This window comes from Ambystoma mexicanum, chromosome 5q (assembly GCF_040938575.1).
Source record: "Ambystoma mexicanum isolate Mex_15411 chromosome 5q, UKY_AmexF1_1, whole genome shotgun sequence".
Lineage (NCBI taxonomy): Eukaryota > Metazoa > Chordata > Amphibia > Caudata > Ambystomatidae > Ambystoma > Ambystoma mexicanum.
The window spans coordinates 418,166,617-418,193,063 of record NC_090933.1 but is presented as its reverse complement, the minus strand read 5'-3'; the positions used below and the strand labels follow the sequence as shown (position 1 = coordinate 418,193,063).

At 48.0% G+C, this 26,447-nt stretch overlaps 1 protein-coding gene across 2 annotated transcripts in view; it reads left to right on the top strand.

Annotated features, from left to right (window-relative positions):
* Window positions 1-26,447, top strand: part of ANKRD29 (ankyrin repeat domain 29) — a 574,113-nt gene that overhangs the window by 247,300 nt on the left and 300,366 nt on the right. The window contains exon 3 of one of the 2 annotated variants that reach the window (XM_069620907.1): window positions 9,565-9,663. The exons of the other annotated variant lie outside the window; for it this stretch is intronic. Within the exon in view, the coding sequence (XP_069477008.1) occupies window positions 9,565-9,663 (99 nt within the window). The remainder of the gene's footprint in view (window positions 1-9,564; window positions 9,664-26,447) is intronic. 2 annotated transcript variants of the gene reach the window in all.

Genomic DNA, 26,447 nt, shown 5'->3' with positions numbered 1-26,447 from the left:
TGCCCATGGTGGCTGGGGGGTGGGGGTGATAGGGGACATGAGTGGGGGCCTGGTGGAGGCTGCCCATGGTGGCGGCTGGGGGGTGGGGGTGGTGGGAGACATGAGTGGGGGCCTGGTGGAGGCTGCCCCTGCACTGCTGGGGGGTGGGGGTGATAGAGGACATGGGTGGGAGCCTGGTGGGGGCTGCCCATGGTGGCTGGGGGGGTGGGTGGGAGACATGAGTGGGGGCCTAGTGGGGGCTGCCCATGGTGGCTGGGGGGTGGGGGTGATAGGGGACATGAGTGGGGGCCTGGTGGGGGCTGCCCGTGGTGGCTGGGGGGGTGGGTGGGAGACATGAGTGGGGGCCTGGTGGGGGCTGCCCATGGTGGCTGGGGGGTGGGGGTGATAGGGGATATGAGTGGGGGCCTGGTGGGGGCTGCCCATGGTGGCTGGGGGGTGCGGTGGGTGGGCAACATGAGTGGGGGCCTGGTGGGGGCTGCCCATGGTGGCTGGGGGGTGGGGGTGGGTGGGAGACATGAGTGGGGGCCTGGTGGGGGCTGCCCATGGTGGCTGGGGGGTGGGGGTGGTGGGAGACATGGGTGGGGGCCTGGTGGAGGGTGCCCCACACTGCAGGGGGGGTGGGGGTGGTGGGAGACATGAGTGGGGGCCTGGTGGAGGCTGCCCATGGTGGCTGGGGGGTGGGAGTGGGTGGGAGACATGAGTGGGGGCCTGGTGGGGGCTGCCCATGGTGGCTGGGGGGTGGGGGTAATAGGGGGCATGAGTGGGGGCCTGGCTGGGGCTGCCCATGGTGGCTGGTGGGTGGGGGTGGTGGGAGACATGAGTGGGGGCCTGGTGGAGGCTGCCCATGGTGGCTGGGGGGTGGGGGTGGGTGGGAGACATGAGTGGGGGCCTGGTGGAGACTGCCCATGGTGGCTGGGGGGTGGGGGTGGTGGGAGACATGAGTGGGGGCCTGGTGGAGGCTGCCCATGGTGGCTGGGGGGTGGGGGTGGGTGGGAGACATGAGTGGGGGCCTGGTGGAGGCTGCCCATGGTGGCTGGGGTGTGGGGGTGGTGGGAGACATGAGTGGGGGCCTGGTGGAGGCTGCCCCTGCACTGCTGGGGGGTGGGGGCGATAGGGGACATGAGTGGGGGCCTGGTGGGGGCTGCCCATGGTGGCTGGGGGGTGGGAGTGGGTGGGAGACATGAGTGGGGGCCTGGTGGGGGATGCCCATGGTGGCTGGGGGGTGGGGGTGGTGGGGGACATGGGTGGGGGCTTGGTGGAGGGTGCCCCACACTGCTGGAGGGGTGGGGGGTGGGAAACATGAGCAGGTGTGCAGGGTAGACCCCTGTTTTGTGGGCTGCCTGCAGGGGCCGTGGAGGGTGTACAGGGAACACCTGTGAGGACCCACCCAGCCTAATCGCGTGTGATTATTCCCGCGCACCCCTGTAATACACGTACCCAGCCAAATCGCGTGTGATAATTCCCGCGCACCCCTGTAATACACATACCCAGCCAAATCGCGTGTGATTATTCCCGCGCACCCCTGTAATACACGTACCCTGGCTAATCGCGTGTAAAACTTCACGCGTACCCCTGTCATACACGTACCCAGCCAAATCGCGTGTGAAAATTCCCGCGTACCCCTGTCATACACGTACCCTGGCTAATCGCATGTAAAACTTCCCGCGTACCCCTGATATGAACGTTACCCGCTTTGCGTTCCTTGTTTGGCAGCCCTGTAAACTGGTCCAGGGTTAGCGCAGCCCTTTGCGATGATTTAGCGATTTTGATGGCTTTTCCTTGCGCGAGGGCGTTCTTGGGGGCGTTACTGGCGCTGCTGCAGGGTCGCTGCGATACTCTGCGCCACGGCTGGTTTGGGAGCCTGAAATCCATGAATACGCTGTGCGCGGAAATCTGTTTTGGCGCACGCGCCTTGCGCAGACAATCGCACGCGGACACTCTGCGCCAGCCGCTTGCGACACTTTTCTGCGTAATTCTATGAATTACCCTGTAAGTGTCACTATCACTATTTAGTACAGTGTATGTTAAATGTTGGGAATGTGTCAGTACCTACTGATCTATGGACTACATTGAACTGTTTAAATTACAAATGTTTGGTTATTGTAATAATCCACATTAAATTGTTTTTCTGGGTCATTGTGTTTACGGGCTCACCCCGATCTTTTGTTGTTTAAAATACCATGAAAATAGAAAATGGGTTCTTTCTAGAGCTGCCTTTTTTTTGGCAAGCATCTTTGTTTGTCTTCTTTTCACGTTAAACAGGTTTGTGCACCACACATTAACCTGTTTATCAAAAGAAAAGCCATAGCTGGTATTCTATTAGTATAAAAACTGGGGCCAAGCCATACTGGCTAGAAGCAGCATCATTGCCCTTTGTTATGGCGCTCACTTCACTCAGAAAACTAGCTTGGGGTGGTGCTAGCTGTAGATGAATGTCAGTGTATTTCTCCCCAGCTCCTCGCACATCAATCAATGTCCTCCAATCGACTAAAGTCTGCTTGGGAGAAATGTATTCCATAGCCCTTTAGGGTGGCAAACTTGTGCTTGTGCTGCCAAATTATGTCTGAACCATCGAGAATCTTCAATCCTTCCTCAAACAAGCTAAAATGTGTTTCTTTGCAAAATCCTACTATACAGTCTGAGTGTGTTGCCCTCTCCTACCCTGTCACATGATGTGTAAAGTCCCATCCACTTATACCCCGCTGTGCTTCCTACGTAATCTATATTATGTGTACATAATGCCTTGGAAAGATTGACAATATGATATCCTACAGGAACAGGGTAGATCTACTAAAAAACAAAGGTATTTTTCATAAAGCTGCATATTTGTTCTCCAATTAACATACAAGCTCAACTGCTCTTGGATTACATGACATACGATTGTTTATGGTACGGTGTCTGCTGTCAGAGACAACACAGAGTCAACCACATTCTGTTGGTCATGTATGAACTAACTTTATTTGCACCTCCTCATTTCCCAAGTCCCCTTTGGTCACATGACCTGATATGTCCCTTGCGCTTCTGACGTGCAGAGTGTCTACGACACTACAACCTCTCCGCAAAATGAAATAATGTCTTACGCTATCTCTTCAATCCACCTCTTGGGATGCCTTACGATTCTGCCAGGTCTGAACTCAGCTGCTGGAGCTACCTCGATTTCTCGTCCATTGACGAGCTCTGGTCCTTCATCAGTCAACTCATCTTCATCACCAGGGTAGCCGGAACCATCACACTCCCTTGGGGTGCCAATGCGTCAACTCTGCCTAAGGCAGGTTCAAACTTCCTGAAAAAAGAAACTTTCCTTGTTATGGTCTTGTCCAGGTGAGCTGCCGTGATCATTGACCCCTTTTTCCATGTCACTATTAAAGACTGCGTGCCAAACAGTGGCACTCCTTTATGAGCATTGGGTTGTCGCACCAGGATGCTTTGCCTTCACAAATGTCAGAGGGGCTTGCCCTGCGACGACAGCCCACATAATCCTTAATTTTTTCCTTTGCCTTCATGTAATTTGCTCTCATGCCCCCATCGCTGTCACCTGGCCCTTTCTGACATGGTGTTAGTGGCAGCCTTGTGCGCACTGTGCGTCCAAACATTAGTTCCCCATGGCAAACCCCTGTGGAGCTATGCGGTGTGTTCCTCTAGTCACGCAGAAGCTGATACAGAATTTGTTCCAGAGATCTGCAGGTAATATTAGATATGCGCCCTGCATGTTTCAAGTTGGCCATGAACCGCTCCACCTCCCCCTTGGTCTGTGGCCATAGCGGCATGACTCTCTGGGGTGTGAATCCCATGTAATCAGCAAACTCCTTGAAGTTATTTCCAGCAAACGGGTCGGGATGCCGTATATAGAGAAGATGCTTCCCAACGCTGGAATAACCGCTGTGGTAGCTGTCGACTGCAGCAGTTGCACATCCGGGTATCGCAAATGCTCACCCAGTGGTACCAGGATGTATGTGTCAGAGTGAATTGGTCCAAAGAAGTCAATCACCACTTCCTCCCACATGTGTTATAGTAGCGTTGTCATTTGTAGTGATTCTGGGAAGGTCTGCTGCTGCAGACTTATACAGATGTGGCATGACTTGAGGGTGTTCTCTAGTAGTCTGTCCATACCGGGGAAACACACTTTTTGCATGAGTAGCCTCTTGGTAGACACGATTCCCTGGTGCCCTTCATGTGCCACATCAATGGCCTGTTGATGTTGCAGACCTGGTACCACATTTGGGTTGCCTTTCAGTATGATGTCGGATTGGGTGACAGAGAGTTCATCCCTCAGTCGCACCAATGTTCTCCACAGTCTTGTGTCTATGGTCTGGCTCAGTGACACTGCGTTTGCTGCCGAGTGCCACTGCCCATTCTTGGTGCATGCCAACACCAGGCACAGTGTTTGGTCCCCCCTTGTCCACTTGCTGAGTTCTTCCAACGAGATTGTGTGCAGGTGGGCGTGGTGTACAACATAATTGATGTACCCTTCCATGCGGTTGCTCGAGCGTTCCTGGCTCTGCCATGGATGGCGGGAAAGGAAATCCACCAGATTGCCCTCTTTTACAGGTTTGTGAACTATATTGAACTTGTATTCCTGCAATCTTAGGCCCCACCGGGCGATGCGAGGGGGAATTTGCGCCGCCGGTTTGCCGTATATGGTAATCAGGGCTTGGTGATCTGTGATGACGGTAAAGGACTTACCGTACAAGAATAGATGCAAGTGCTCACATGCCCACACAACGGCAAGGCTCTCTTTCTCGGCCTTTGATTAGCGTTGTTCGGCTTCCTTTAGGCTCTTGCTGGCGTACTATTCTCTTCGATGCATGGTCAATTCCAGAATGTTGTGCAAGTATGACTCCCAGCCCGATGGGGCTGGTGTCTACCATGAGCTCGGTCATCAGGTTTTGGGGCGAAGTATGATGTGCATACAGCCTTAGCTATGTCATTTCTGATGCTGTCATATGCCTTTTGACATGGTGTATCCCATGTGAACATTTGACCCTTCTTCATGAGCTTGCGGAGAGGGATACAAACTCAGGGAGGTATCGCGTGCAGTAGCTCGCGAGACCTAAAAACTACTGCACTTGAGCCACAGTCATTGGGCGTGGGGCTTCTCTAAGCGATTTTATCTTGTCGGGATCTGGTTCTATTCCATGGGCTGAAAATATGTGTCTGAAAAACTTCAGCGTTGAATTGCTGAATGTGCATTTGTCCTTGTTGAGGGTCAGGTTGGTGTCTTCCAGTGCTCTGCATACCCTAAGTACTGTGGCGTCATTGGACTCTTGTGACTTGCCAAATATCAATATGTCATCACTATACTTTATACAGTCCGGGATGTGGCATATCACCCTCCTTATTTCTTCTTGGAAGATCTCAGCGGCTGAGGGTATCCTGAAATGTAGTCTTTTATAATGGAACAGCCATGCGTGAGTGGTGAAAGTCATTATGTAGCAGGATTCCTCACTTAGCTCTATTTGGTGATATCCCTTATTTAGGTCCAGCCGAAAGAAGGCAGTTGCTCCGTTCAGTAGGTACATCATATCTGTGATGCATGGTGTTTGGTGCGGCTCTCTCAGAGTCAATGCACAATGCAGACTCCTTCCGCCCCTTTCTTGGGTACTGGGACCACCAGTGATATCCATGGGGTAGGTCCCGTGGTGGGTTCAATGATGTCCTCTCTTATGAGTGCTTGCAGCTCCTTTTCCACCTGCAGCTGGATATTAAGAAGTATTCCCCTGTAATGCTGTGCCGCAGGTTTGACGGAGGAGTCTATGTGTAACTTTATCTGTCGTCCTTTGAGTTTCCCTATTTCCTTGAACGAGGATTGGAGGTTGCCTCTATCTTTGTGCTTGGAGTGATGTACTTGTTGGCCATTATGCAGTATAAAATGTGACTTAGTCCCATCTGGATGGCCAACCAGAAACTCAGTATACAGCCGCTCGTGGTCTCAGCATCAATGACATAGATCGTGATGCGATCCGAGTTGTCCTTGTAGTGACAAGTTGTGGTGAATATCCCTTTACATGACAATGGCTCCTTAGCGCCATAGGTGTATTTTTCTATCTGGGCTTTCTTCAGGCATGGTGGTTGTTTCAGTTTCATGAAATCATCTTTCGGCATCAAGTTCATTGTCGCTCCTGAGTCGATGAGGAAGTTGTGTGCCTTCCCTTGTATCACCAATGGAAGTACCGAATTATGAGCCATTGCTGTCGGATTGCCCAAAGTGTATAGGTTGCCTTTCACTTCTCTGTGCTTTACTGTGTATCTGACTCAATCGTTGACAGCGTTGTTTTACGCAAGTGATGAATCCACCTCTTTCCTTTCCTGCGTGCTTCGGGTGATTTCGAGTACCGCGGCTTGACGATGCGCATTCTCGGCATGTATATCTCTTATAGGGCATTTCAGTCTCTCATCTCGTTGCATATTGGGCATGTGATTTGTACCGATATGATCTGGATTCTTTATGGTATGTTCCTGATGCCTTAGTTGATCGACACGTAGATTTGAAATGGTCATCACCCCCAAACACTGAGCATTCTTGTCCCATTGCCGAACATGAGCCTTCGTGGGTGAACTCATACCTGCAATGGAAACATTGTTTCTTGTCCCTCTTTTCTTCTTTCACTGACGTGGCATAAGTTGCGAGTTTGTTCTCCTATTCCTCCTTTACCGCTGCCATGGGTGTTATCTGCGACTTGCTAAACGTCGACACTTGGTGTTCCAGCGCGGTGGTGGTTCTTACTAGCAGCAGTATTTCCACCAAAGTGTGTGTCTTCTGCAGTAATATTCTTCTTGAACATCATGGAGATGCAACCCGCAATAATCTGTGATCTGATTGCCTCTTCATTTGAATAGCAGAGAAAATCACAGTTATGGACTTTGGATCTTAGCCTCGTTACGAATGTGTCCATTGTCTCACCCTTCATCTGCATGGTAGTGTGGAAGATGTGACGCTCATAGTGAAAATGTTTGCATGTTGTGAAATGCTCATTCAGAATGTGCTTGAGCATCGGATAGGTATAGTCTAGGTCTTCAGGCAGCTCGAAGATAATGTCTCTCACTTCAGGGCCATCGTGAGCATGAGAAGTCCTTTTATTCGCTTGTCCTCTTATGGGCATAGGGCGTCCAGGTATACATCAAACTCCCTGATCCATCTAGACCATCTGGACCCCAGGTTTGTTATGTCCGTCATATCAAAAGGGAACATCGTGGGTATGGAAAATGTGTTCCCCACCTGTTGTGCAAGCCGCTGTGCCAGCCCTCCCGGCGCTGGGCCTGGGTTCGCTTGCATTTAATCCTGACCCTGCATTCTGCTTCTCTGAGTTGATGCACTTGTGCGGGTTCACCCTCACTGAATTTCCAAAAGGCGCTTGCCTTTATTCACCTTCTCTTTTCCCTTCTTTTGTATATTCTGACTCTACCTCAGCTCCTTCCCAGTCCCCCATGGCTTTGCCAGTCTTTACCCCTGTTCCGCCTAGCGATGCAGCAGCTCCTCACTGACTCGCAGCAGGGCTCGGACGCACTATTCAGGTGCGGTTGACATGGGTGCGACATGCTCAACTGCCTGCCTAGCCACAGCTGGGTTCAGTCTTTGTCGCTAGTGTGGTGTGGTGTCAGCCTTCTGGCCGACCCAAGTCAGAGACAACACACAGAAACGGCCACACTCAGTTTGTGTATATATGAACTAACTTTATTAGCGCCTCCTCGTTTCCCAAGTCCCCTTTGATCACATGACCTGATATGTCCGTTGTGCTTCTGGCATGCAGCGTATCTACAACACCACAGCCGGGTCATGTATACATTGACCTACTGGCTCCCAATGCAATTTTGGGTGTATTTTAACGTGATTACATTGCCAAAACTAAAATAACCACTCATGCTTCATGCTTCAGAGCACTTCCTCAAGACTGAATAATCTCAGGTCAGTGTCTGAGGCCGCCATCTATATTGTCTCGGGAGGATAGCTCAGGAGCAACGCGCTCGCCGTGGAAGCATGAAAACGTGGAGCAACATAGGTTCAACCTCACACGTCCGCGCTTAGAAACCTCTTGGTATAAGCACAAGGTAACATTTCATTTTTTGGCAATGTAATTACGTTACAAAACATCGCATTCTACTTGTATGAACCTTATTGCTCCATCAAAACTATCTTTAGTCAATATCATGTTGGATATTCTCACTGCAGAAAAACTAGTTCAGTTAAAATCACATTGGCAGTCATCGCGTTCATGTATAGCAATGTATTGCCAGTGGTCAAAGGGGGCGGCAGCGGTGCTCATCTACGTTTTAAAAAAAAGATTTACTGTTCCTATACTTTTATTTTGTTGTGGTTGTGGCTCTCCATTCTCAGGCATGATGGCCCTGCTGCTGCTGTCTTGAGCCCGGGACTCCTGCAACAATGTTTAAAAGTTGGTAAGGCAGGCGCTCTGTTACCAGTCATTAGCTTCTCCTCCAAAAGCACGTTGGCAACCATGGCTTTCCCCTTCCCCCCATCAAGGGGAAGATTTGTGCTATGGAGGGAGTTGTTTCTGGTCACCTGCCAGTAAAATCAAGTGTGAAAAATACAAGTACCAGAATCCTCAGAGTCAATTAACTTGCCACACCTGAAAAAGAAATGCAGAACACGCCTGAAAAAGCAAAGAAACATAGCCTCCCTGAAGACTGATGGAGTCATGAAAATGTGCGTTTGGAGGAGAAGCTAATGACTGGTAACAGAGCGCCTGCCTTACCAACTTTTAAACATTGTTCCAGGAGTCCCGGGCTCAAAGGCAGCAGGGCCATCATGCCTTACAATGGAGAGCCACAACCATCGCTTTCCCCCTCCCCCGATCAAGGGGGAAGATTTGTGATAATGACTGGTAACAGAGCGCCTGCCTTACCAACTTTTAAACCTTGTTCTGGAATGGTTTAGTTTTAAAATACAAGTGTAGGAAGAAGTTGAAACTTCCCATTCAGTGCACTGCACTGCACTGAACATTTCCTCAAACAGCAGGTGTGTTTGTTTGGGGGTTTGAATTGCGCGTAGGAGGGGCGTGGATGGGTTTTGGAGGAGCGGGTCAGGCCAGCAGGGAACATACTTCTGCTACTTCTTTTCATACACTCCGACCACTGTGTACAGCGATGTACAGCCTCCTCGACACTTTATAACCGGTAGGGCAGGAATACGCTCTGCTGTGCACCTTTTCCTTTGCTGCATGATTGTCCCAGGTGTTTACTGGCGCCTTGCTGCTTTGTGCCCTGAGACCTTGAAAAGCATGAACTGATTGCCAAAAGTCGACATTCCTTGTATTCCATGTTCATTTCAATAGCCTGGATAAAATTGTATGAGGTGGTGTGCTTTCTAATGTACCCACTACCTTTATAAATCTCCTGATGTACCTAAATCTGTGTGCGCGTGGGTGGGGCGGTTACGTCCTTTCTTGCATGGCTGCAACCAAATGCTGAGCTGGGTCTTGTTACAATAAGAAGCTACTTGCCGTTTCAACATTTTCCACAGGGTCCTGAGCTCAGCCGATGTGATGAGATCATCTGTTCGCTTCTATTATGTAAAGTTACGTTTCATTTGTGTTTCCACATGCCCAGCTTGGCTCTACTGCCCTCATGGTCGCCTCCTACTCTGGCCACATCGAATGTGTACGGGAGCTGGTACTACAAGGAGCAGACGTTAATCTCTGCAGGGAGGTAGGGATGCTTCGGCAGCTCATACCCACTTAAATTCCAGTGTTTGCTTGTGCATGTGTTTTCCTAACAAGAACAGAGCACCATTATCTAAGACGTTCTCACCAAGAACACGGCTCTCAGAAAGTGTTGACTGGCGTGGAAAGTAATTTATGTTTATGCTTATTAAGTTTATATAGCGCTTTAATCCAAAGCGCTTTACAATAAAACAACAAGATACAAAAATGGAAGAAGCAAGTTAACAATCATGAGACACACCAGCGTAACAATATGTAAAACAGTTTCCTTGCATATTGGAGGTGAGGGAAAGGTGAGAAGGAAGGTAGAGGGGGTAGAGAAGGGAAGGGGAACAAGATTCAATTATGTGATATAAAGTCAAGTGGATGTGAGGGGAAGGGAAGGTATGGGGACAGGTGAGAAGGGGAGGAGAGAAGGTAGGAGGTCAAGGGGGGAGTGAAGAAGAAGGGCTTTCGGGTGGAGCGGATAGAGAGCGGTAAGGAGTTCCAGTGTAGTGTAGAGGGGCTAGGAGCTGAAAGGAACCGAAGCGACAAGCAGCACATGGACACGCGGGAACAGTAAGTAAAAAGAGGTCAGCGGAGCGGAGAGAACGAGAGGGAGTGTAGAAGGAGAGGAGAGGAGAGAAGAGAGATAAGGAGGAGCAAGGTCATAGAGAGATTTGATGACCAAACAGAGGAATTGAAATTTGAGTTGGGAGGGGAAGGGAAGCCAGCCAAGTTGAGAGAGTGAAGCCAGCCAAGTTGAGAGAGTGAGGAGGAAATAGAGTTGCAAGTTTAAAGTACATAGCAATGAGTCTGCCAGTGCACATGTAATTCCCCCAAGTGGAAAAAGAAATAAACTTCAGAAGAGGCTTTTAGCATTCCCGATTGCTCGATTCATGATCTCAAGGGCATACGTTTGACTTTACTCAAAAGGTAGAAATTATGAGCCAGTGTATGTGTAGTGACCTAAGTCAGTAGTACTCGAATAGGACAGGGGGGATAATGCAGATTTCAAGATCAGCAGCAGTGGCTGCATTGTCTATACCTAGAACCAACTGGATCAATGGTGGAGAGCAAACTTGAATGGGTCAAACCTTTGAGAACTGAGGTCAAGAATGCCGATCCCGCCTCATCTGGCCCTAAATATTAAGTCTTCCACCACAATTGCTGAGCAAGATCAGGAACCTGAGAGTTATGTCTGTCAATAACATGCTGATGCAGTCACAATACAATGCCGTTCTTAGTGAAATATGGCAAGGAATATTGCATGCTAGCAAAAAGTACCCGTACTCCGCACAGGTTCTGTGGACAAACATGATAACACTCTCATCAATTGTTGAAAATCAATGATCCTGTAGGTCGCTGTTCCAAGCCGCTTATCGCTTGATGTGCTTTTCACCCTGAAGTAAACTACGCAGAGAATGGGTGTGTGTGGCTGGCTGACATACCCCAGAACAGACATGGAGGGGAGGCGAGAGTTGGCATGCTGCAGCATACTGGGACTTTCTCTGCATTCTCCCCACCTGTCCCCTCACCCTGGCGTGGTGCAGTGCGTTGTGGTGCAAAAGTCTCAGAAACGGTGTGTCCTTTGAAATATGGTTTTCAAGGTCCCACAGAAACCTCTGAGTTTTATTCTGTGCCTCAAGACGCTTAAAATGAGCTTTGTCCGGTCCTTCGGGCAACCGTCTGATCTGTGGAGGGGCTGAAATCTGGGGAAAGGGATGGGTGTCCAAATCTCATGTAGCCAGTAATGTCCAGAGGGTCCTAACAGGTAACTATACAACATTTGGTGCAGACTGGTGGAACAGTGTGGAATTGTATAAGGAACAACTAACAGATTTTCTGCTTTAAATATATAGAGAGAAGAGATTAAAAGAATATTGAAGGGACGAGGTAGGTTACTAATCATGAGGCTCACTGTATGCACACATTTCTGCCACCCAATGCATAAAGGCTCCACATAGAAGACACCCAGCGACCACCCGGGGTGTTCTAAAAAGGTAGGCAAAGGTAACAGGTAAAATCAGCTGTGAGTCACTTATTGGTACCAAAACAGCACCAACGCGGAGGGGGAGGTCTCTTTTTGGTATAAGGGTGCAACGTGATAGAGCATGCACCAGAACAGCAACCATGCTTTCAAAGGCAGAACAAGATGAACTGAAGGCTGAGAATATAATGTTGTTAGTTTGTTACATAACATCCTGAGGCTCCCACCCCTCACCACCCCAGCATACACAGAATATACTCCTTTTGGAGAAGTCTGACTGTCAGAGCGAACATCTGTGCCAGCCACTAATGTACATCTAATGTCAAACTTCTTGTTATATAATGGACTGTGAGGACACGTTGTTTAGCCTTATGATTCACTAACACAAGTACCAATCAAAAGGCTGCCTCTCAGATCTCATGTGAAACATGGAAGGATTGAAGGCACCGCAATGTGATTATGGCACCAGTGGCAGAGGGGCAGCCGAGGCATCCATCCCTTTTAGGGGCCCACCTCCATGTTCCAGTGCCCCCTCATGCACCCCTTCATCCTACTTGTCGAGCATCATGGCAAGCATGGCCTTGAGTATATGGGGAGCTTTGCCTGGTGGAAGGGGTCGGTTGAGCATCTGCACACAGGTTGCTTGACCACCAAGCTCAGTTCTGGGCTTGAGCCTCATGCATGTTCTTCTCCACCCCCTCTGCAGACCCACCACTCACCATCACTTGGGTACTGACTGACTCTTGTATGCAACATGCCATCCACAACAGACATCTTGGCCAAAATACGGCCTTTCTCCGTGCATTCAATGACCTCAATTACAGAAGGAAACAAGAAATCTGCACCCGATCACTGGAGTTGAGATTATTTTAGAAGGAAATATTGCCACCCACTGGTATTGGTAGCCTCACCCATGTGCAGGTAAATGTTCTTTGCCTTCAGGTGCCTTGAGGTATCTCGAGGTTGAGGAAAAGTTTCAAAAGGCATTTTAACAAATCAACTTCTTTCCATGATATCGAGTGGCGGAGACATTTTTGGTATCTACAATAGCTCCCAATGAAGAATTTCCTCATGGTGGTACACATGTGATTTCCACTGCATTCTGGCTCTCCTCTGTCTATCTTCGACAAGCAATTTTCGCTTGAGAATGTCAAACCATCACCTTACCTCTAACAGAACTGCACCTGATTTAGCATGCTAACCTTTCACAACCCCTCACTTTCTTACTAATTGTTTTCCCACTTTTATTAATGTGCCTGTCACATTTCTGATTTATTAATGATTCCAGAAACTGTGCCGGGACATCTACAACACATCGACATGCCCTGAAATGCAAAACACAATGATACAATCTACAATCTGAAGCCTATCCTCAGAACCCAAATGCCCCAAAAATATTGTTATATCCTCCAGTCCCCACCCGCACCCCTTCACCATGCGGTATGCGTCACTCAATGAAACAATTCTCTCATATTATTATTATTATTATTATTATTATTATTATTATTATTATATTTATTGAGCGCAGACCTAGTTTCGAGAAGCAACAGAGCGCTTTACAGAGGTATACAACAATACAGATATACAACAGAGCTTTTTACAGAGGTATACTCCATTACAGATGCATAACAGAGCGTTTTTCAGAGGAAACATCAGAACAGATATAAAGCGGGGGTAGGATACAGAGGGGGACAGAGGAGGGGTGCAGCTGTACAGGGTGGCGAGGAAGACGGGCAGACATGAGTCAGGTGGCATGGGGGAGACGTGATGGCCTAGAAGTTGAGGAGAGACTCCTTGAAGAAGTGGGTCTTGAGTTCATTTCTGAATTGTAGGAGCGTGGGGGCAAATCTGATGCTGACAGGGAGGAGGTTCCATAGTCTTGGGGCATAGACAGAGAAGGCTTTTTTTCTGGTCTGTTCCTTTTTGCAGTTTCGGATTTCAAGTCTACGCATGTCCTGGCTTCTGATGGGGTGCTGTCCATCGGAGATGCTGAATTTCTCCACAAGGTAGCTGGGTGACTTCAGGGCGACTGCCTTATAGATGATGCAGCAAGACTTGACAGTGATGCGTGCATGCAGTGGGAGCCAGCGATGGTCGATGAGGGCCAGGGCGATGTGGTTGTATCTGCGTAGGCCCTTGATGAGGCGTGTGACTGCATGTAGGACACTTCTCAGGGGCACATGTGAGGATGACGGGAGGCCTTTGGAGAGGGCATTGCCCGCATCCAGGAGTGATCGGACCAGTGCTTGAACAGTGTATCTAAATTGTCCAGAGGGAGGAAGGGCTTGATATTCCACATAAGGGAGAGCTGATACTAAGCTGCCTGAGATTTCTTAGCTATGTATGTCTTGAAGGAGAGGTTTTTGTCGATGTGGAACCCGAGGGATTTGTCACAGGAGGTGAGCTCGGTGTGAAACCCTCGGGGTTCATGGTTGATAGCCAGGTCTGTATGTCTGGGTGTTCAGTGTTGTTGGTGAGGAACAGGAATTCGGTCTTGGAGGGGTTGAGCTTCAGGTACATACTGAACATCCAAGACTGGATCAGCAAGAGCAGTTTTTGAGCCTGTGGATGTCCTTGATGGGGTCGATCTTTAGGTAAAGCTGTGTGTCATCGGCGTATTAGTGGATGTTGTGCGTAGCTAGGAGGGCTCTCAGTGGCTCCATTAGATTGAAGATCACTGGGTAGAGGATGGAACCCTGCTGCACTCCAAAGGTGATGGGTAGCATTGGCAATCTAGAGGAGTTCATCTGAACAAACTACTGCCTGTTGATGAGGTGGGAATTGGACCAGCATAGGACATGGTTGCTGATCCCCATGAGCTGATGCAGGGTGTCCTTGAGCGCCTGGTGGTCTACTGTGTTGAAAGCGGCTGAGAGGTCAAGTAGAACCAGGAGGCAGGGCTGGCCATCATCAATGATGTTGAGGGCATTGTCGTCCACCTGTATGGTTGCTGTCTCCATGCTGCATGTGGGTCTGAATCCGGATTGGTAGGTTTGGAGGAGATTGTTGGTGTAGATGTGTTGCTGCGGTTGCATTGCTACTACTTTCTCGATGATCTTAGCTAGGAAGGGAAAATGGGTGATGGGGCAATAGTAACCTAGGTTGTCGGTATACAAAGAGTGTTTCATTAGTAGAGAGAGGATTTGGCCTGTCTTGAGGGTCGATGGGAAGGTGCTTTGAGTTAGGGAGCTGTTGATGATCTCTAGGTAGGAAAGGAGAGCTTCTGCAGGAGGGTCTTGAGGATGGATGCTGGGAGGATGTCATCTGTATATGAAGTGGCTTTGAGGGAGGCCAGGGTTTCTTCCAGGTTTTCTGTAGATAGTGTCTTGAATATTGTTCATGAGGTGGCGATTTCGCAGAGGGATGTGAGGTGGGCCTGTGGATGCAGAGCCGGTGTCTATGTGCAGGCAAATCTTATATAATGGCATCCTACACTAGGACTGGATACAATCACTGTTATTGCCTACTTTAAAAGTTATGTTAGAAACGACACCCCTTTCTTCATTAAATACAAATAGATACTCTGATATGCACAATCCATGTGAATCCAGTAACCATGCCCTAATCCGTGAGGACCATTGTTATACCTTAACATTTTAACAAATGCTCATCCAACCCAAAAGTCATAACCTCTGGACACTCCAATTCTCAAAGCATACTCATACCTTGAGATATCCAGACATCCAAAAACCAATCAAGATCTGCAAGGGACAGCCTGGCCTGCAGACTGTTAACTATTTCCATGCCATGACTCATAAAGTCTAGAACAATGCTATGCATTCTGGAGTACTTAGGCATTCTGTACAAATACCCTTTGCACATTACCCATGCCTTCCCATTGAATACCCGCAATTGGCCAACATTTTGCATTTCCTACATCACATCCTATATCATCGATGTGTACACACAGGCACACACACACACACCCATTACAACTCTTTCAAAACAACATTAAAATGTCATTAGTACTATTAAAATATGTCAGAACACTGCTTCCTCCCTATTGGCTTTATCAGTGGGACAGTGTGGCAGTGCCTGGAGATTTCATTTCCATAAAAGGGGTGCCTAGTGAAACCTCTATCACAGAGGAGAGAAATTGCCTTCCATGTACTCCCAACCAGAATGAGCTAGACAAGGTGCCAAATTCACAAGGTAGCATTTTAACTTCTTTAATGGACAACAGGTTATCTCTCCAGGAAAATATCCTTACTTATGTTTTGGTCATTGAATTACCTTTGACTATTCAATTATTAATCGTAGGAGTTGTTACATTGTATGCAGCCATTTTATGGTTACCGGGAGTGAGAGCGATCACATGCTTCAGATTATGTTAGGTTATGTTATGTCATTGGGATTTATACCATGCACTGCCGCCATTTACATGGTTCCAGGCGATCTGCAGGATCTGGGGGGAAGGGGTTAGGTTAGTGGAGAGAGAGAGATGGAAAATGCATGAACGCTTTGCTGTTGGGTTGATGTGTGAAGTACATAGGTACCTTGAGCTCTGTGTGCAGGTCTGTTTCTAGGTGTCCTCTGTCACAAGCATAGAGACGGTTGTGTCCAGAGGAAAGCCTTGCACACCCGTGGTGCTTGGATGCATTGGCCGTGAATGTGATTTGTTAGTTGATTGGGGAAGTGTAGGATGTCTGTTGGGAGGGTTATTTGGTTACTGCGCTAGTGGCTTAGATGGAATTGGTATAGTGTGTTCGAGCACAAAGGTTGAAAAGGTTAGTGCAGAGAGGTTAGTGGATGGCCTGATAGGCAACTTGGAGCATCTATCCTGAGCAGTCATGGTGACTACTTGGTAGTGGGGCCCTTTGGCTGAGGTATTGGTGAGGAAATGCCCTCAGGCAACCTAGTTTGGTTCTGGTATCTGTGGCAGTGGAAAGTGCACATGGCTTCACCTTTTGTGAGAACAGAGAAACACAGGGAGCAGTGGAAGGCCTAGGGAGCACACAACAGTGGATAGCAGTGGGTGAGAATAGATTCTGAGAGGAGCTCAGAGTAGGCATTCCAGAGAGGGCAGATTCAAAATGGGGTCCCTAGGAACAACTCAGCATACAAAAAGGTCAAGTTGTTATATCTACGAGTCAGTCACGTGAATTACCTTGAGCATCAGAGAGCAAAACACTCCATGGCACTACACTAATTGGCCGCAAGCAGGCGAAATCACAGTGGTGCAGCAGGGAGCAAAAGCTCAGACCAACAAAATGACAGTAAGAAACAGGAGCAATATGGCAGTGGGACACGTGAGAGCCAATCTCAGCATACAGCATCACAGTGGGTCACCTGAGGAGCAGTGTAGTTTAAGGTAGACGTTTCCAAATTCTATGTGAAGAACTCTAGACCACATTGTAGAAGAAAACTCTAGGCGGCTCAAGACCGTTCACTAACTGGAAAAAGCTAGATGAGTCTGAAAGGCAAAGGGGTAGCATTTTATTCGTAGCTTGGTTTACGTCTCATCATGAGTGAGTGAATGTCTACGTTCCTGACTAGTATATCCTCTGACACTTCGGTCCTTCCACCAGCTAAACAGAGAACCTAGCAAAATCATACATAAAGGCCAACTGTGCCGCAGCCTAACAGTGTTCAACGTCTGTTATAACCAAGGGAGGAGCTACAAGAAGTCAATGCAAGACAAAAAAGATTTTCAAATGTTGGCTTGGCACATTGGCTGAAATAGAAAATGTTATGAGTGAAACATCATTGTCGCAAACTTTGACTATTGGTCAATAACAACTGGTTTACTACTGCAAAAACAAATATTGGTCTCATTGGGTCTGAGGACTGGGAATCTTGTAAAGCACTTTAGAACTACCTCAGTGGTTTCTGTTCCAATAATTCACTCTTCTGACTGGGCCCAACAGGGATGTAGCAGAACCACTAGTTGGCAAAAATGATACAAAGGTTAAGGACTATAAAGTTGCTGGGATTGGTTGTGTGAGACTGCATTGGTGCTAGATTATAGATACTGGGTCACATTTATGGATCAATGACATTTTATTTCATGTCAACTCACTTCTCTCCTAACCCAATGGAGCCATTTTAATGTGAGCCAACTCATCTTAAAAGCTTTCTCTGGCCATTTCACATCATGCCATCTCTTCGAACTTCGGGGTTTGTTTTTGCTATTTCTTTTAACATGTTTTCCACCATTCTTCATTGTAAAGCGGAGTTATTTTTCACCCTTCTTTATTGGAAAACAGTGTGAATTCCCCCATTTCCTCACTTTTAAGCCCACTATCTATTTTAACTTTTTTTTCTATTTTGTTCACCTTTTTTCATTCGTCTTTCCCTCTATTTGTATGCCATTTGCCCCTTTCCTGTTTACTGTTTACTATTTTATGTTTTTAATACCTTTTTGATGCTCCTTCCGTTGATGTTTGCAATTTCAGTAAGTTGGCCTTGCACTGAGTAGAGATTTCTTCGAAGTCTAAATGTCTTTCATCGATTTGACTAAGCTGAAATTGGCTGATACCACATTTTTACAAATTTCTTTTAGAGACTGCTTTTTACAGTAATTGGCCAAACACAAGACCCATGCTCCTCTGTCAAAACCCTCAATGGGCTCGGTGCTTGCTCCTCTATTGTCTAGGCTATTTAATTTCAATCTCCCGCAGGTATTATATACAATTGATGATATCCCCTGAGAATTTTCCAATTGTTGTGCCAACTCTGATACCTGCTGTCCTTGCCCTCTTGGCCTAGACTCCTCTGGGTCCACAGCGATATTTGTCCTGTAATGAAAATCAACCCAGATGGAAAGGGTTTAAGGATGTCAATAAAGTTCAACTCTACATATCCTTAAAGTTGGTGGCCAACGGCCATTTCCAATAGTTTGTTCAGAAAGGGTAGACATGATACTGGATGGAAACTTGCTTGGTTTGTTGAGGTGCATTGAAGAGTTCTTATGACGTGGAAGATCCACTTCTTGCTTAAAATCAACAGTTAGAAGGCCTGAAATGAGTGATCAATTAAATGCTTGGCAGGCTAACTCTGCACTGTACCCCTCTTTAGCTCAACACCCCACATAGCACAACCCTGGCCACAGTGGTGCATCCTACCCAATACCTAGCCAAGTGCCCCAAAAAGTATACACCTGAACCTAGTGAAACACCTTGCCCAACATGCTAGAAATCAATCCCCTGTCCTAAGTCATGGAATATGCTACCCCCTCCCTAGCCCAACACACCTGATGAAACAGAACAAGTGATTAATCATCACATTTGTCTGTTCCTTCTTCATACTGTCTCAGAAAGAGGAGCGGTTAAGGCCAAGAGCCCTGGCAGAATATCACTGTTGGCTTCAGGAAGCCGTGGTTGAGGACATGATGTTGGTGATAGATGTAGATGTGCCCTCTGGCATGTGCAACAATGTCACTAGGTGCTCTTGCAGCTCCAAGATTCTACAGAGCAGGTTAACCCTATGTATCATGTTGTCAGCTGCCTTCCTAGTACAATGGACCTGGCCTACTATGGCGGCAGAGGTTTTGACCTTATGCAGCGGAGGTAACTTAAGTAGTACCCACCCTTCTTCGTGTTCCTGGCATGCATCTGTTGGAGACATGCAAGGGCCTCCAATTGTCTTGTGGCAACCTCCTCTTGAACCGCCTGCCGTTGCTCCATGTCACAATGGTAGCCAAGTATATGGGCAAGCTCGAATCACTTGGAATATAATGTGCCAGAACCTCTAAGTCTCAATCGAGTGGGTGTTTCTTCCAGTGGTGATGTACCTGTAGATGGGCTGCGAAATGTCTATGAGTGTCTGGTCTTCATCAGTGTCAGTATCGTCATGATGGCGGCCAAACAGAGGCTCATAGCGGTCAACATTCTCAGCCAATGTAATGTCTTCCTTCACCTCCTCCTTCTCTGGAAAATGGCATTTGACAACCTCGACTGGCTCTATGATACTAAGCCTGAGGCTGCCTGCAGCGGTCAGGAGACCCAAAAGAAGCATCCATGATCGTTCTAGGCACTGCCCCTATGACCTCTGGCCCCAAAACAGCCATCTTTGGAAGGTCTTTCCCACTCCAAAAGGGACTTCAACTGGGCTGGGAGCAAACAGGGCTCACCCCAACATCACCAGATGCCCTCTTTCCATCTTCCTGCGGCTGCCTGCAGAGGTCAGGACACCCAAAAGAAGCATCCAGGATCGATCTAGCAACTTCCCCTGTGACCACTAACAAAGTTAGTTCCGGGTTAATTTGGGTATATAAGTACTCTCCTTTTGGCATCCTTTTGGCGTCCATTTGCCCATGCGGCCGAGAAAAGGGAAGACAAAGCTAAGGGTTGTGACTATATCCTTCTCTATTTCATTCTGTGTTCCCTGTTAGCCTGTAACGCTCACCTGATTCCCGCAGAGGCGCCGGTCTTGACTGGGTGAATGCCGTATCTTCAAAGGTGATGTGTAACACACGGTTGGCTCTTTGGGCTGGACCTCTGTGCACTGTATGTCTGACTCGAAGAGTAAGATGTCTGCAGATAGAAAATATGGGATTAATGAACTGGGGTTATTGGGTGCCTCTCTCCTCTTCCCTTTCTCTTCTCCTGTAGAACCCTAAAGGTTAACACCCTCACCTTAGGTAAGTGAACGCTGAGCTCTCCATCTGCCTCGGGGCAGGGTGCCGTAACCAGTTTCTTCACTGGATAAGGGTGCAGGCATCTTGACCTCAGAGGACTGCTGTCCGTCGTTAACTGCACAAACGGTAAGTTCTGGGCACTTCAAATGTCTTAAAAGTCTTTTGTAATGATATCTCTTGTTTTGCAGGGTTCCGGCGATGGCAGATGGCGGGCTGATGAGAGTTGAGGATCGAACCCGCATGAGGAATAGAAGCGCCTGGAAGCACGTAAGTAAGCGCTTGTAGCCTGCTTCACGATGCGCACTAACTGTCCCTTTTATCTTGCAGGTACAAGTTCGGAGCTTTAGAGAAGCTGAAGGGTGCTGGAATACCCACTGGATTCGGCGTGGGAAGGAGTAATGGCACGTGAGTAATAAAGTTGCCCAACGTCTTTAAACGCACCTTCTTTTGTCTTTCAGATGCGGGATGCAGCGCCGAAGGCCTCCGGAGCGTGCGAAGAGCTGGTAAGCTTTTGTCTTTCAGATGCCGGAATGCAGTGCGAAGACCTCCGGAGCATGCGAAGAGTAGGTAAGCCTTTGTCTTTCAGATGCCGGAATGCAGCGCGAGGCGTTGGTGACAGCCGATGGACCAGGTAAGAGATGCGCTGCCACTGAAGACAGTAGTGCTAACCTGTTCTTTCTTTGTCTTTACAGGTGCTGCTGAAGACTGGATTCCAGGATGGTAAGCCTTTGTTCCCTTAGGCCCAGGATCAGAAGCAGAAGACACGATGAGCGTTCTGCTGCAGAGAATGCAGAATAACGCAAAGCAAGATTCATCCATCGGGTGTGGTTTAAATAGCCTCCTGTAGTGCTTAGATGTCTCCTTCCACAGCCACGCCTAAGAAAAGAGTTCCTGCTTTCCAGAAGAGTTCCAGTGTTCTGAACCTAGGGAGTGGCTCCTGCCCCACCCAACAGGAAAAGTAGTCCCAAACAGAAGAGGATCAGGGGTTCAACTGGCAGGTAAGTAAGCAGCATGGTCTGCTGCAGGTAAGTCCACCCAAGCATTATGAGCCCGGCGCTTCCAGCGCTGGGACTGGGCATCTTTATGAGCCTGGTGCCACTGGCGCCAGGACAGGGTCCAAAAGGTCCCAATTGGGACTGGCTGGCACTCGGAACCGGGGTTATGGGTCCACTTCCAAGGGAGTCGGGCAAGTCCTGATCTTTTGGAAGCAGAGATCATGACAGCACCCCCCCTCAAGGCCCCTCCCAAACCGGGCTTCTCCGGGGGTTTGGGCTTGTTAGGAAATGTTCGATGAAATCTTTTGATTAGACGAGGCGCGTGGACATATTCTGCAGGTTCCCAGGATCTTTCTTGGGGACCGTAGCCTTTCCAGTCAATCAGGTAAAATAGTTTAGATTTGGAGATCTTGGAATCCAGGATGCTTTTGACTTCAAACTCGAGTTCTCCATCAACTAGAATAGGCTTTGGAGATGTAGTTAGTCGGGTTTGAGGTTGCACGGGTTTTAATAGAGAGACGTGCAAGACCGGATGTATCTTCATGTGAGGGGGCAAGTCCAACTTGACCGCTACTGGATTTACTATGGTAGTGATGGAATAGGGACCAAGGTATCTTGGGTTGAATGTGCGTGGTCCTTTTAGAGGTAGATATTTGGTGGATAACCAGACTTGATCTCCTACTTGATATTGGGGGGCTTCCTTCCGATGTTGGTCTGCTCCTTTCTTGTATTGTTCTTTAGCCCTTTGAAGGTGAGAAACGGCTTCCTTAAAGGCTTGGGTGATTGTAGAATGCAGGTGGTCTACTGCTGGTGTTCCAAGATCTTGGAGTGGATCCAACTCCGAGGTTCGAGGGTGACTACCGTATAAAAGAAAAAACGGGGTCTTCCCAGTTCCCGAGTGGACAGAGTTATTGTAGGCATATTCGGCTATCCAAAGGATATCTTTCCAAGTTTTTTCAGTTTGTTGTAGCATGCAGCGCAAATACTGTTCCAGAGTTTGATTGGTCCTCTCGGTTTGTCCGTCGGTTTGAGGGTGGTGGCTGGTCGAAAGTCTCACATCACTTTGAGCCGACCGACAGCAACTTCGCCAAAAATGAGAAATAAATTGACTACCTCGATCCGAAATTAGAACTGAAGGAAAACGTGGAGTCGGACGATGTTTTTGAGAAATTCTCGGGCAAGAGTTGCTGCTGTTGGTAAGCCTTTGAGTGGAATGAAATGCGCCATCTTGGAGAATAGGTCCACGATTACTAGGATCGTATTGTATCCGGAGTATGGAGGTAGATTGGTGATGAAGTCCATAGAAAGCGTATGCCAAGGGCGAGGCGGGATGTCAATAGGGCGTAAGAGGCCGGCTGGTTTTTCCTTTTGACTCTTGTTTTGGGCGCATACTCCACAGGACATTATAAAGTCTCTGATATCTTTTTTTCAAGACGGCCACCAGAAGTAGCGCTTGATCTTTTCCGAGGTCTTGGTCATACCGGGATGTGCTTCCATTAAAGAATCGTGATAACAAGAGATTACCTTTTTCTGTAAATCTGTGCTGGGCAGGTATAACCTTTCTTGGAAATATAATAGGTTGTCCTTCACCGTAAAGTCCTTTCCCTGCAGATGCCAATTCTGTATGTCTGCTGGAGTTACCAGTAGCCTGGCTTTATCCTTAACTTCCTCTATGGATTGTGTGGCGATTACACCTAGAATTCTTTGTTCGGGAATGATAGGTACAGGTTTAGGATTGATCAAATGTTCTTCCACTCCCATCCGAGAAAGGGCATCAGCTTTACCGTTTTTTGTACCAGGTCGATAGGTAATTATGAAGTCAAACTTGGCAAAGAATAGTGCCCAACAGAGTTGCCTAGAGGATTGAGCTTTTGCGGTTTTCAAATATTGCAGGTTTCGGTGATCTGTAATCACAGTAACTGTGTGTCGGGCCCCCAGAAGATAATGCCGCCAAGCCTTAAAGGCGGACTTGATAGCTAGAAGTTCCTTATCAGTAATAGTGTAATTGATTTCAGGAGGCGAGAATTTGCGGGACCAAAATGCCACGGGATGCAACTGATTGGTTACTGGGTCCTTTTGTGATAGAACTGCCCCCATGGCAAGGCTCAAAGCATCAGTTTCAACGATGTAGGGGAGTTCTGGGCGAGGATGTTTTAAGATCGGTGCAGAGATAAATCTAGTCTTCAAATTCTGGAAAGCTTGTTCCGCCTCGGTAGACCATTCAAAACGTTTGTTTTTCTTTAACAAGGCGGTGATGGGCTGGACTATTCGAGAGAATTCGGGGATAAACCTGCGGTAAAAGTTAGCGAAGCCTAACATGCTTTGAACACCTTTTACGGAGGATGGCGATGGCCATTTGAGAATTGCATCGACCTTCTTTGAATCCATACGCACTCCGCTAGGTGATAATATGAATCCCAAGAATTCAACTTCAGTCACGTTGAAAACACATTTTTCCAACTTAGCGAAAAGTTTGTGTTGACGCAATCTCTCGAGGACCATTTTCACGTGTTTCCGATGTTCAGTTTCCGATGAAGAACAAACGAGGATGTCGTCAATGTAAACAACAACACACACATCTATGAGCTCTCTGAGGACATCGTTCATAAAATATTGAAAGGCGGCCGGGGCATTGCAAAGTCCGAAGGGCATGACCTGATATTCAAATAGCCCATACTTGGTGCGGAAGGCCGTCTTCCATTCATCGCCCTCTTTTACTCGTACCAAGTGGTAGGCTCCTCTAAAATCCAGCTTTGTATATATGCATGCTTTTCTGACTTGGTCCAGGAGTTCAGGGATCAAAGGTAACGGATATCTATTCTTAACGGTGATCTGGTTCAGGGCGCGATAATCTATACAAGTTCTAAGGTCCCCTTCTTTTTTTGGAACGAAGAACAAAGCTGAGGAAGCAGGGGACTTGGAAGGACGAATAAACCCATTCGCTAGGTATTGATCCAGGTATTGTCGGAGGTGAAGATTCTCAGGCTCGGTGAGGGCATAAATTCTACTACAAGGAGGAGTAGATCCAGGTATCAGGTCTATCTGGCAGTCATAAGACCTTTGAGGAGGTAGAGAGTTAGCCTGATCCTTCCGGAAAACATCTTGGAATCCTAGGTATTCAGGAGGTAACTGAGGAGCCTCCGAGGAAATTGCTGCCAGTGCAACACCAGGTCGAGGGTGACAAGTGGAGACACATTCTGGAAACTGAACCGTTCTTGCTCGCCAATCGATCTGAGGATTGTGCTTCTCTAACCAAGGAATTCCTAGAATAATCTGGAACTGGGGGGCCTTGATCACATCGAACACGATCTTCTCATGGTGTCCATCTTGACTTACTAGCGTCACTTCTTGGGTGGTATGCGTTACTGGTCCGGAGGCTATCTCCGTACCATCCACCGTAGTAATGACGTCCTTTACAGCCTTTGGACAAAGAGTCAGATTCATCCTCAAAACCATTTCATGATCCACATAATTGCCGATGGCACCGCTGTCGACGTAAGCTTCAATCGCATGTAATCGATCCGGATGTTCAGGGCTAATGAGGACCATAGGTATCACGAAATGCGAGGTCACGGAACTGGTTTTAACGCTCGGCAAGAGGACCTCTATTCTTGTCGGGCGAGGTCGTTTCCCTGCTCAGAGTTTGTGACCCTGGTAACTGCAGCTCCTACTGCCTTCTTGGCTGGTTTCACCGGACAGTCTCGAAGAAAGTGCCCCGAGTTTCCGCAATAGAGGCATAATTGCAGCTGTTTTCTCCTTTCCCGCTCCTTTTGTGTTAGTGGTCCTTTCAGGCCCCCTATTTGCATGGGTTCCCCGGAGTCTACTCCTTTGGTAGGAGTTGGTGGTTTGGAAAATACTCGAGCATCAAACTTGGAACGATCGGCCTTCCTGTTCTGCAGTCTGTGGTCAATTTGAACGACTAAGTCAATATAGTCCGAACAGTCTTGCGGGGGATTCACTACTTGGGCTAACACATCTTTGAGCTCTCCACGTAGACCTCTATAAAACAGCGTAATCCTTTTGTCCTCAGGCCATCGAGTTTCCACTATCAGTCTGTTGAAAGACGCAATATAAGCCAAAAGGTCTTGATTACCCTGTCGCAATGAAAGGAGCTCATTGTCCAAGGCCTGCGCCTGTGAATGTCTTGCAAACAGTTTTTCCATACTGAGCTGAAAAGCTTGAAAATCATGGAGAACCGGATCATCTTGATTAACTAGAGGGATCGACCAGTCTGCCGCATTGCCACTAAGGTACGAAAGCACGAAAGCTACCTTAGCTTGATCAGTTGGAAAGGCTGCTGGCCGGCATAAGAAGTGCAACCGGCACTGATTAATAAATACTGCAAACCTCTTTGGGTCACCAGAAAATCGTTCGGGCGGAGCCAGAGGTACATTCCCAGGTAGGTTGATCTGCACTGGGTTCGTAGAGGATGTTGAAGGAAGATTTGCCCCTGATGCGGGTAACGGAGTTTGTCCGGCTGTGACTGTAGCAATTGTCTAGCGAGATCGTCTGTTCGCTCCTTGGAAATAATCAGTTCCCTTCTTAGCGCATTCTTTTCCTGACGGGCTGCATGCACTTCTGCTCTTAGTTCCCCAAGTAACTGGGCTAGCTGGTCGGTATCCGAGGTTTCCATAGCGCCTGGGTGGGAGTTTTGCGATAGGCTTTGCGTTCTGTAACGCTCACCTGATTCCCGCAGAGGCGCCGGTCTTGACTGGGTGAATGCCGTATCTTCAAAGGTGATGTGTAACACACGGTTGGCTCTTTGGGCTGGACCTCTGTGCACTGTATGTCTGACTCGAAGAGTAAGATGTCTGCAGATAGAAAATATGGGATTAATGAACTGGGGTTATTGGGTGCCTCTCTCCTCTTCCCTTTCTCTTCTCCTGTAGAACCCTAAAGGTTAACACCCTCACCTTAGGTAAGTGAACGCCGAGCTCTCCATCTGCCTCGGGGCAGGGTGCCGTAACCAGTTTCTTCACTGGATAAGGGTGCAGGCCTCTTGACCTCAGAGGACTGCTGTCCGTCGTTAACTGCACGAACGGTAAGTTCTGGGCACTTCAAATGTCTTAAAAGTCTTTTGTAATGATATCTCTTGTTTTGCAGGGTTCCGGCGATGGCAGATGGCGGGCTGATGAGAGTTGAGGATCGAACCCGCGTGAGGAATAGAAGCGCCTGGAAGCACGTAAGTAAGCGCTTGTAGCCTGCTTCACGATGCGCACTAACTGTCC